This window comes from Sus scrofa, chromosome 3, assembly GCF_054392235.1.
Source record: "Sus scrofa isolate SSC_HxYL_T2T_F1_AM1 chromosome 3, Sscrofa_HxYL_maternal_Yorkshire_Landrace_v2.0, whole genome shotgun sequence".
Lineage (NCBI taxonomy): Eukaryota > Metazoa > Chordata > Mammalia > Artiodactyla > Suidae > Sus > Sus scrofa.
Window position 1 is genome coordinate 103,871,562 of NC_139385.1, and position 12,326 is coordinate 103,883,887.

Here is a 12,326-nt window from a genome sequence, read left to right on the forward strand (position 1 = left end):
CGACTTATCAATAAATGAATAAGTTGTGATATTTTCTACCCACTCTCTTTTCAGGAGGTTTGTTCTCACCAAGCTTCGAGTCATCCCAAAAGGAGCATTTTCTGGATTTGGGGACCTGGAGAAAATGTATGTACCTGAGCAGTGTGTGAATGCTTAAAATTGGGTATGGGCAGCAATCTCAGATCAATCTAGTGTAATGCTCTATGCTTAGAAACCAGACTGAAATACAAAGCAAAGTTTTTGCACCTTGTCCCATTTTACTTCCTTACCACATTTCCTAAACAGTAGTGTGCAGTCTTTTAGCATGTGCCCATTGCCAATCCAAGCAATTCTCACTTTTTGGTATTAAATGTTGCTTTCAAAGTACTATGAATGGAATTTTTATAAACCAAAGCCTCTACTGACATCCATTCTTTTTAAGAGATACTCTCTATTATTTCTGATCAATTTTTAATTGACAGCAGGGACTAACATTTGTGCTTTAGAGGGTTTCTAGACTTCTTGTTCCTAAGTCATGGTGACAAGTGGTAATTGATATATAAACATTCAAAAGTATTGAGAAAATTTATAGCACTGAGGGAGATTTCCTTTGTAAAGAGAAGACTTTGTTAATGTAAACATCCACTTTTTATCGGGCTAGTTTAATGTAGGGATTTCCCCAGATATACTTTTCTCAAAGTGGGGTATAGTAAGAAAAAACAACAAATTCTTCCATGCTTAAGATAACCTATCCTACCTTTAAAGTACTTGATCCCATCTTTTAAGTATGGGAAAATGTGTTTTTCACCACAGAGGCAGCCAGAATCCAGGATTTAAATGCCAGTAAGTATTCGAACAGAGAGATTACACAGAAGGGAATTTTACTTCCATTATAAAAAGTAAAGCAACCCCCTAGGTTATATGTGTTTCTTCTTAAGTCATTCAATTTTTTTCTTTTGATTCTTTCACCCAACTTTTTTTTTTTTTTTTTGTCTTTTTGCCATTTCTTGGGCCACTCCTGCAGCATATGGAGGTTCCCAGGCTAGGGGGTCTCATCGAAGCTGAGCTGCCAGCCTGTACTGGAGCCACAGCAACATGGGATCTGAGCCACGTCTGCGACCCACACCACAGCTCACAGCAATGCCAGATCATTAACCCACTGAGCAAGGCCAGGGATCGAACCCGCAACCTCACGGTTCCTAGTCGGATTCGTTAACCACTATGCCACGACGGGAACTCCTCACCCAACTTTTAAAAAGAATACTTGCCCAGGTCTGAAGAAGTGAGAAAGAAATCCATTAATGAAAGAAACACAAAGCAGAGAGAGAGTGGCAAGTGTGTTTTCAGTGGTTAAGCCACCTTGTTAGAGGAGGTTGGTCAGACTCTTGGGTCTGAGTGACAATTTTAGTATAGACTTCTGGTGTAACTTTGATTAAAACACCTTATCTCTCAGAGCCTTGGTTTCCTCATCTGGTTATTAAGGGAATAATTTGCAAAGAGGAAGATGGCTTATTTGATCCCTAATTTCAATGTGCAAGTATCTCCCAGTTGGATGACAGCCAGTTTAAGACCTGCCATCTTCAGGGTTTACCTTCTTGAAGACATCAACATGCACAGGAATTGGGAGATGGGACACTCATCTGAGCAGAGCTCACAAAGAAAAACAGAAAAGGAATAGAATTAGGGAATCTTTGAGCTCAAAATGTATTCCTTGATGGATCAGCCATTACCCTACTTGGAATTAACAGACTAAATGACTGTTGGAGAGGTCTCACTCTCCAACAGGTCTGTAACTCCATAGGAATCATTCTAAAGATAAGAATGCCAGATACCACAAATAATCCACCTTAATAATACTACAATCCTGCAGATGTGACTGATCCCTCATTTGGGTGCTCAGCTTCCCATGGGACCTTCCTGCAGTGACATAAATGGTTGATCTGAGCTGACAAAGCAATAACTTCAGAGACAGAGTAACTGGTTCAGAAACAAGTTACTCAGACACAGACTGTCCATTGTTACCTCATGCTTTTATTCATCAGCCTACACTGACACAGATGCCAAAAAATTAATCTTAGATCTGTTCAATACTTTTGTTTTTTTGTCTTTTTAGGGCCAAACCCATGACATACAGAGGTTCCCAGGCCAGGGGTCCAATCAGAGCTGTAGCTGCTGGCCTACCCCACAGCCACAGCAACCACAGGATCTGAGCTGAGACTAAGACCTACACCACATCTCACAGCAACACTGGATCCTTAATTCATTGAGCAAGGCCAGGGATCGAACTTGTGTCCTCATCAATGCCAGTCAGATTCATCTCTGCTGAGCCATGACAGGAATCCCTCTTTTCAATACTTTTTACATCCAAAATCTTCCAAAACATTCTCAAGTAGAGGACCCAGCACTGAATTTAACTCTGAAGAGACAATTTGTACCATTCAGTCTCTATGTGTATCTTCACCTATCTTCTCACCTCCTATTCTTGGTCACTGATGAGTTCTCATCTCCTTTTAATATCTCTTTTCTTCTTTTATGTTCTTGCTCCAGTTTTTAACCAGTCTCCTGAATTTAATTAACATTGGCTTCCTCTTTGATACCTTCCTCTCCACAGATCATTAAAAAAATCCCTTTCACTCATTCTGCATATGTGGCCTGGTTTCACATACCGTTATGGAAGAGAAGGGAGGAAACTTTTTATATAAACCCTGCCTTCCTTCTTCTCTCTTCTCCATCACTACCAATCTTTTGAAAAAGCAGCCTGCACTCACCGCCTTTCTATCCTTTCTGCTCAATCATTCTCAGCCTGCCCACTTGCTATTCAACCACAAATTCTCTAGCACTATTAAAAGACTCTATCAAAGGTCCCAAACATACCAAAACTGTCAAAGTAATGACTTCTACTTTGTCTACTTAGTACTTAACCTATAAATAGCTTTTGATTACATTGACCATTCGTCCTTCTCAAAACTCTTTCCCCTTTAACTTCAGTGATATCACACTCTCCAGCCTGCCCTCTGACCTTTCCAGACTACTGCATAACCTTTTCTTGCTCCTCAGCTGCCCCTCCAAAGTTCAGATATTCAGGGCTCCATTTTTGGTCATTTTCTTTTTTTATAGTCACGCCCTCAAATCATTAGCTATCAAATAATGTTTTACCAGGGCTCCTAAACCTTCATCTACAAACCCCACCTCTCTTCTGAGGCCCTAATTCTTTTGAAATGGAGAGATTCCTAAACATCTACACGTAAGTGAACTGCCGACACCTCCAATTCAGTATATCCAAACAAACTCATTATCTTTATCCTTATATTCTTCATCTTTCCATATTGCCCAGTGAATAATATCATCATCTTCCCAGTCTCCCAAGCAAGAAAACTCAGTCTCTCTTGACTCATGTGCCTTCTCTCTCCTTTATGTGCAATGCTCTTCCAGTTCTATTGACTCCCCCTCAAAAACATCTCCAGAATCCTGTCCTCCTCTTACTTCTGGGGCTATGGGGTTCAAAGTCACTCGCACAGTCTACTGCATGAGGCTGCGCTGCCTGTCCCAGCTCCATTGTCCTACCACTCTGCTTCCAGAACTGCCTTGCCCAAATTCCCTTGCAGAAGAACTTCTAGGGCCCATCATTGCTGTAGGTTTCAGTCTTAGGTCCCTGGCACAGAAATCAAACCTTGTTATCCCTCACTCCACACAGTGTACCACACACTTTTACCAGGTAGGAAGAGCTGCCATTTTCCAAGCACTACCCTTATCAGACATCATATCACTTATTTAGAATATGATGGCTGGTTCTTTGGACAATGCCTGGCACATAAAGGGACCAAAAACATAGAAGCACGGGAGTGTGTGAGTGAACAAGCAAATAGATATACTTTCACACTGGTCTCAGATAGATGCTGTCCTTTTGCCTAAAAATCCACTTGGGAGAATCCTTGTCCTCCAGAAGCCAGATCAAATGTTTACTTCTCAGCAGTGCCTTTCCAGAACTCTCCCAGTGCTTCCAAACCATAATCTTGTACTTAGAATAGCAATACAACATTTATCAGATTATATTTGGAGTGTACAGGTTTTTCCAGAGGCCTGGATTCTTCTTAAAAAGCAAGGGCAGAGTGTAACTTAACTTTGTATTAAGTACAACATCAAGTGCCATTGCTTTTATCTCCTGGCACTGCATCCACACTGTCCATTCATCTCCTTCTCCAACTACCACAATCTTTCCCTTGAAAAATGGAGCAGCCCTCAACTTGTGCTGCCCTATCCTCCAGCATGCTCTCCCCTCACCCCCCCCATCCATTCTCTACACAGCAACCAGAGTGATACTATCTTCATACCTGGTCATGTCACCTTCAACACCTGTATACACACACTCACTCCATCCCTCACTGCTGCTCTTAACAAAGAAACCAGCCCTCTCACATTCTCTCCTTTGCTCTCCTAGCCCCTTTTCAGTTCATAAAATATACCATGTTGTGCTGCCCACCATGCGCCTTCTTTGACTCATGCTGGTCCCTCTGACTAGAACTTTCTTTCCACACTGTCATCTTCCTTTAGAAGGTTCTTCTTCAATCTTCTGATTCCTACACCAGTGTCAGTTGCCTAGGAAAGCCCTCCCTGACCTCCCCAACTAGGACAAAATCCCCCACTACTACATTCTCATAATACCATTAGTCTCTGTGTGGTGACTACCCTCTTAGCATTTTTGCACTTATTTATGTTGTAACTGAATTAATCTCTAACTCCCCTATTGGACTGTAAGTTCCATAAGTTCAAGGACATGATTGCTTTGTCTCAGTATCAGATCCACAGTGTTTCACACAGAGTCAGGTACATATAATAAATATCTGACTAGTGCATGATAAAAGTGAACAAACCAATATAATTAGTTGGAGAGAGAAAATATCCAGAAATAAAGAGTGGCTGAGAATCTGTTATGATCTAGGCGCTTACCTAGTTTAAAATATAACCCAGAACAAAAATGGACAGGATAATATGTGCAGAGTAAGAGATACAAACATTATATTTGTTCTGGCTTTTTGTTATGTGAGGCAAAAGAAAATGAACCTCAAATGGGCCTAAGAAAAATAAGGGAATTTAACGGCTCGTTTAACTTGATGGTCAGATAGGAAGAATGGCTTTAGAAACAGCTGTGTTCAGGTTCAAGGTCTTTAGGACAAAGCCTCTCTCCCTCCTTCAGGTCTCCCTTCCTTGGCTTAGTTAGTTCTGGCCCTGAGCCCCAGCCTGGGTGGCAAGAAGGAAACAGGAGTCCTGCCTTCACATGTCAGCTCAAGTTCTGTTCATGAGCAAAGAGCTGACCTTTTTCCTGCTCACCGTGAAAGTTCGAGATTTAGTCTGACTTGCTTACATCACACAATCATCCCTGCACCAAGCACTGAAGCTAAGAGAATGTGATGTTCAGATTGGCTGTGGCCTGGGTGGTGGGATCCATGTTTAGAATTGAAAACACATACCTAGACCACATGGACCTGGAATGGGGGAGGGAGACCCACAAAAACTAAGGGCATTGCCAGAGGAACCATGGAGATTAGATGCTGATAGTAGAGCAAAAATGAAAGTCTCAAAAGAAAAGGAGCCCTCCTCTTCTCCAGAAGAAAGAGGGTTCTATGACCTGGGTGTGGGGTAGAGGTTGACGGTTTGGAGATTAGCTGAGTTTGATTCTTCCCCCTTCTTCCTGTTAAAATAATTGAAAGAATTCAGTCACTCTGCCCTAATCCATGCTAACTCATTCTTTCATTAATCCAGCTTAACCCAACTCCCTGTGCTTCTATAAGAAGCCAAAAGAAAAAAGAGTCTTTTGGTAGAAGTGGAGCAGGGGCTTCTCCATTAGAAATGAAATGATGACTGTCACATCTTAGCTTTAATCAGCGTCACTATCTCAGAGCTCCCTACTGACTCTTTACTGTTTTGGGACTGGCTGGGGGAAAAGGAAATCATTAAACTCTCTGCAATGTGAAGTGGCTTTGCAAAGTGCACTGTAAACTGTTTACATTGTCTTTAATTACTTCAGAGCCATATGTCAGCTTGGTATAAAGTGTGAAGATTATACTAAATAGGGTGGGGGGAGTAGGTGACAATGTGGTGATTTATGGTAACCAGAAAAATTATGTATGGAAATGAGTGCAATTTAAAAACACATCTATGTGCTTTTATAACATTGGAGGGGGAAGAAAAGCCAGTGTACAACAAAATATCTTTGGAAAATAGGAGCATGATGAATATGTAAATGAGACCAATCAACATCATCAGCTGAGATATGGTATATGGAGATGAGACGGCAACGAGCCAAAATATAAAATAGCTCCCAAACCATAAATATGAACCATATAAAATTCATTTGAAATATTCATGATAACATAAGGACAAAAAATATAATCAAGTGATTTATTTGCACATAAAAATGAGAACACTAGTCTGACACTCCAGCCTCCACCCTCATATCACTGGGGAAAGAAAAGTTAACAGAGGGACTTTTAGAGGAAGAGATTTATTAAATGAAAACTGTTGTAAACACACTAAAAAAGCTGAAGATCCTCCCAGGTCTCAGTTCTTCAGGCTCGCTTAGCACAGATAAAAGGAAAGGAAAGAAGCCCAGTAACTAAAATTCTGATGCTAGAAAATTTGGGTTCTAATCTGCTTTGCCTCCCTAAGCAAATCCTTGTTAGATAACTTAGGTATGTTCCTCCTCTGACCTTCGGTGATTCAGAGAATTGATGGGCAAAGAAGCCTGGGGTCCCACTTACTGAAATAAAGCAAGAAGGAAAGGCCGATAATTCTTACAAGCACCTAGTAAAAAACTGGAGGCCAGAGTTGGCTGGACTTCTGGATAGGAAGAGAGTATTTACATCCCTAAGCATAAAAAAGATGAGATTCAGTGGGTTCTCATTTCAGATTGTATTTTAAAATCCCCTGGGGGACTTCCAAAATAATCCACAAGGCTGACCGTCATTTCCAAGGATTTTTCATTCCCTTTGTCTAGGGTGGGACCAAGGATTGCTAATTTTTTAAAGCTTCCTTGGTGATTCTAATATACATCCACAGTTCAAAGTCACTGAGATAAATGACATTTAAGTCTGAAGCCAATGTGTTAGAAAGAGTATTCACCAATATGTAGAGTGTGTCCACATGATATAGCTGGAAGAGAGTAAACAAAGGGAGGTGGTAGAAGATAAGGTCAGAGAAAAAGCTGGGCTGAGGTCATGAAGCATCTTATAGGCCATGTGGACAAGACTGAGTGTCATGGTGAGTGTGATGGAAATTAAATGGGTTATTTTGAGCAACTAAATGAACTTATCTGCTTTGTATTTGTTTTTTTGTTTTTTTTTTCCCCACTGTACAGCAAGGGGGTCAGGTTATCCTTACATGTATACATTACAATTACATTTTTTCCCCCAGCCTTTCTGCTTTGTATTTGTTAAAGTTCACTCACACACAGATTTTGATTTGCTAATATTTTGTTAAGAATTTTTGTGTCTATATTTGAAGAGATGTGAGTCTGTATATTTCTTTTCTTATAATTGCTTTGTTTGGTTTTGTTATACTGGCGCTATAAAATGAGTTGGAAATGCTCCCTCATCCTCTATATCCTGAGTTTATTACAGTAAAGAAATAATGGGGTTTTTTTCCACAAATTGTGCTGAATCAACTTGGTATTCATATGGGAAAAAAATAAACTTCAACCCTTACTTCATGCTATACACAAACTCTAAATGGATCATACACTTAAATGTAAAAGCTAAAACTAAGATTTCTAGAAGAAACTATGAGAAAATCTTCATAATCTTGAGATAGGTGAAAATTTCTTAAATAGAACACAAAAGACATAAAATATATTTTATTTTGACTTGATCAAATAAAAAATCTGCTTTTCCAAAGAGCAACTATCAGGAAAATGAAGCCAAGACACAGGCAGGAGAAAAATATTTCCAAAACCTACTTTTGAAAAAGGACTTGTATAAAGAATAGGTAAAGAATTCTTAAAAGCGAAAAGTAAATAATCCATTTGAAAAAGGGCAAAAGATTTTTATAGCTACTTAAGAAAGGAATGCATACAAATGGACGATAAACACATGAAAAGATATTCAACATCAGTAATCATTATGTAAACGCAACTTAAAACCTTACGTGAAATATCATTACATACTCATACCGAGATAGAACAGCTAGAATCAAAGATGGATAGTATAGGTCCTGGTGAAACTGTGGAGCGACTGGAACTCTCATGTGTATCTGGTGAGACTGTAAAAGAGTACAACCCCTTTGGGAAAGAGTTTAGCAGTTTCTTATAAAGTACTTATCCAAGAGAAATGAAAACGTATGTCCACACAAAGACTTGGTCAAAAATGTTCATAACAGATTTATTCATGACAGCTCCATACTAAAAACAACCCAAATACTCATCACCAGGTCACTGGATAAACAAATTGTGTTATATTCATACCATAGAATATGAATAAATAATAAAAGGAACAAACTGCTAATACAACAACATGGATAAATCTCAAGCATTGTACTAAGGCAAAGAAGCCAAATACAAAAGAGTATACTCTACACTATAAAATTCTATTTATATGAAACTTGAAGAAAGAATATCTCATCTATGGTGATAAGAAGCACATCAGCACTTGCTGGGACCAAGGGTAATGGTGGGGATTGTCTGCAAAGGGGCACAAAGGGACCTTTTAGGCTAGAGGAGATGTTCTACATCTTACTGTGATGATTAATACAAAATATATGAATTGGTACAAACTTAGCTAACAGAATGAGTGCATAGTGTGATTTGAAAAGTTACACTTCAGTAAAATTTTTTTAAACAATTTATAGCTCCTATTTGGAGCCAGATGTTTTAAATACTGTAACTCAGTTAACCTGCACTTTGCAGACAGGGATACTGACATTCAGAAAAAGAAAGCAATCAACCAGCATCAGAGTTCTTTTTCAGTGAAGCTAGGATTTGAACCCAAGTTAACCTGGCCCTTTCTGTTACACAAGACTTTTTTGTTGGTGTCTGCCATTTTCCAGAATCATTCTACAAAAGTGAAAAGTGACAAAGGGAAGGATTAAGGCTGTGAATGCTTCCTTTGATGCCCTTTAAATGTAGAAGAGAGAATTGTATGCCTAAACCCTTGGAATTGCATAAACGAGAGCCTAGAGTCATTTTTCTACTGAGATAGCCATAGAGGAGGGGAAACTTCTTCTTTGAATATTTTTTTCACCTTCATGTTCCATTGTACAGACTCAGTTCTGGGTGAAGATAGTGATGAGACTGGCTTTGGTTCAAGGTTTTGCAAAGCTAGCTGCCTGTTAAGTTGCAAAATAACTTAGTCAGCATTTGGGAAATGTAAGAGTTGAGCCAATTAAGTTGTCAATATTGACCCAGGTCAAACATGAGTTAGTGTCTAGAAGGTGAAAGTCCTTATCTCATTTCCTGTCATCTATAAATATTCAGAAATTAAGTATTTTTGCTGTATTTATTGCTTCAACCAAGAACAGAAGAAGCCGTTTTCTTGTCACTTTGGGGGTTGATGTGGTTTTAGTGTTTCCATTAAGTTTCCTTATTTTCAACTGTTTCTAGGTGGGTCCTCAAAATAAACTCTGCAATATCTAATAGCTGCCCAGATCAGAAAGAGAATAATTTATTAGCTTTGCATTTATATGCTTGGTTTTGTTTTTTGCTTGTTTGTTTTCGCTTTGATTTCTTTTTATGTGTTTGAGGTGGGGGAAACTGATAAAGGAAACAGTTTCCGAGATCTAGTGATTTTATGGGTGCCTGCAACTATAGATTCATTATGCCTCTCCACATCTTCATCCTTTCTGCTTTATCCATGAAGATAGTGTAGCATTTCCTTTGCTAGAAGGAATTCCAAGGAACGGAATGCTGAAAGAATATAGAAAAGAGCCCTGTTGTCTTAATCAGCTCAGGCTGCTGCAATAAAATACTAGGCTGGGTGGCTTAAACAACAAATATTTAAATCTCACAGTTCTGGGATTCCAAGATTAGAGTGCTAGCATGGTCAGGTTTTCGTGAGAACCCACTCCCTGCCTTCCTTCTGTATCCCCACATGGTGAAGAGGGAGTTTCAGCCTCTCTATCCTGTCATGTGGGCGCCAATCCCATCATGAGAGCTCTACCTCCATGACCCTGTCCATTTCCAATGTCCCTGTCTACACACTCCACCACACTGAGGATTAGGGCCCCAATACATGAATTTGGTGTGGTGCAAGGAGAGACCCATTCAGTACATACCATCCACTACAAGCTAGCAAGCTTATAGTAATAAAGATGTGTGTTGTAAATTCTCTCTTGCTTGGGAAAGGTCAGATATGCCCTCATTAACAGCTTCCATTTCTAGGATTTTCCAGCTTCTTGGAAACTTGATGCTCTAAGTCATTCGTGGTCCTGGTGACCTCTGTTCAGTGCCTTTAATTCAGCAGCTAAATCTTACAAGTGGCAAGGCTTGACAGCGGTCACTCAAACCAGGCTTTTTTGGCTTGCTATCAAATACAATCTTCTTCCATTTTCTAATCAACAGCCAAGCAACATCACCCCGAATATCTTTTAAGACTTCTGCTTCCCCATGCTTGCCCTTCTGACCTTTCTTGACAAGGCAAGCTGTGGGAGAGACTTTCAGATGTGTTATATTTGCCAGGGCTCACAGATATAACCAAAATGAACTGGCCTTTTTTTCCTTTCTTCCAGTAATTCAAAGTTTGTGTCTACTCAGAAAAGATACAATTAAGGCAGCATAATACTCTAGTTAAAAATAGCCTCATGACTCTGCCCTAGAGACACTTGCTAGTTTTTTTTTTTTAATAAAATAAAAAGATGCAATCTAAACACAAGCTTCAATCGATACACAAACTATTTATTTTTATATCCTCATTTAGCCCATGCCCATCACAACCACATCCATCTGGGCTATTTATGACTTAATAAGATACTTTAAACAGTAAAAGACTCAAATAGGAAATGGACCCACTTGCCTGCCCACCCATCAACAAACTACCTGAATCTTATGCTATATAAACCCCTTCTGTGGTTCTCAGAACCACCCTGGCTAGCTTACCCAGAAATCAAATGATTGGAGATGGGTTTTTATAGTTCATACCATTCCAGAAGTAAACAGGTAGAGAGGAAAAGCAGAAGACTGAAGGATAAACTCCAGAGAAGCCTAAGTGAATAAAGTGGAAGTTAAGCACCCCAGTGGGTCTGAGATTCTGAGAGAGTCTGGGCATAGAGAAAGCAATTGGTGATGTCAAGTGTTTTATAAACATGTAATTTGCACTTGGATGTGAGCATGTTTTGAAAAGTTAAAAGTGCATACAAATGCAAGGTATGAATAATAAAGAGAGCACATGTGTTCTGCTTCCCATTCATGGCTTCTCAAGCTCAACCCCATACTGATTACAGATCTAACGTTTCTCTCTTTTCATATTCCTTCAAAGCACCTAGCGTGGGGCTGGGCACACTGAAAAGATGATGGCAAGTAAAGTTTGTGAATTTGTCACCTCCACCTCTTAAGTCTTTTCCCAGCTTTTCAGGATCTTTTCTCCAAATCAGTCTCTCAAAAATTATTTTTTTTATCTTGTTCTTCATTCTTCTTTCTCAGTAAAGATAACAGCATCTGAATAATGTATTTGCACTGAAATTCTAAGGAGTTCCTGAATTGGATCCTCCCAGACAGTTCGCCTTTTTAAAAAGACAGAAAGTGGGTATGTCAGTTCCAAAGGATTGAATTGCTCATAGTGGGATTTTAGTCAATGTGGCACATATGCTTAAGGAGATTTGTTTTAATACATGAAAAACCATATCTAAACTGACTTACTTGTTTGGACTATAAAGTCCATGTGTACATGAACAGAAATTTGAGGGAAAGATGAGCGTCTTATAATCATAGACATTAGTGCCTTCAAGATTCCATCTACTGGAACATGATGGAAGATAATGTGAGAAAAAGAAAGTGTATATATATGTGTGTGTGTGTGTGTGTGTGTGTGTGACTAGGTCCTTTGCTGTACAGCAGAAATTGACAGAACACTGTAAATCAACTATAATAGAAAAAACAAAACTCATACCAAAAAAATACCATCTACTGAGGACAAGATCCATCATGGTCTGACTGGCCAGGTAGAAAACTCAGGCTAGTATTTGTTTTTCCTTTACTGAGTGTTAAAAATCAGGGTCCAAGTCTTCATGTATTTGTTTAAAATTGCCCTCTTATACCATCTCTTATATTGCCCTTGCTGCTTCTCTTCATATGTACAGATAACTTATCAGTCTAATCAAGTGAAGCACATAAGATGTGACTTTTCATTTAGTAAAGCAGACATTTG

The 12,326-nt window shown here is 39.2% G+C and overlaps 1 protein-coding gene and 1 long non-coding RNA gene across 18 annotated transcripts in view; one reads left to right on the forward strand and one right to left on the reverse strand.

Moving 5' to 3' along the window:
• Positions 1-12,326, reverse strand: part of LOC146404815 (uncharacterized) — a 779,473-nt gene that overhangs the window by 498,650 nt on the left and 268,497 nt on the right. The gene's annotated exons all lie outside the window — the stretch shown is intronic.
• Positions 1-12,326, forward strand: part of FSHR (follicle stimulating hormone receptor) — a 169,190-nt gene that overhangs the window by 76,521 nt on the left and 80,343 nt on the right. For all 9 annotated transcript variants that reach the window (XM_085015918.1, XM_021085884.2, XM_085015916.1 and 6 more), the window contains 1 exon segment: positions 55-126. In XM_085015918.1, coding sequence (XP_084872044.1) covers positions 55-126 — 72 coding nt within the window.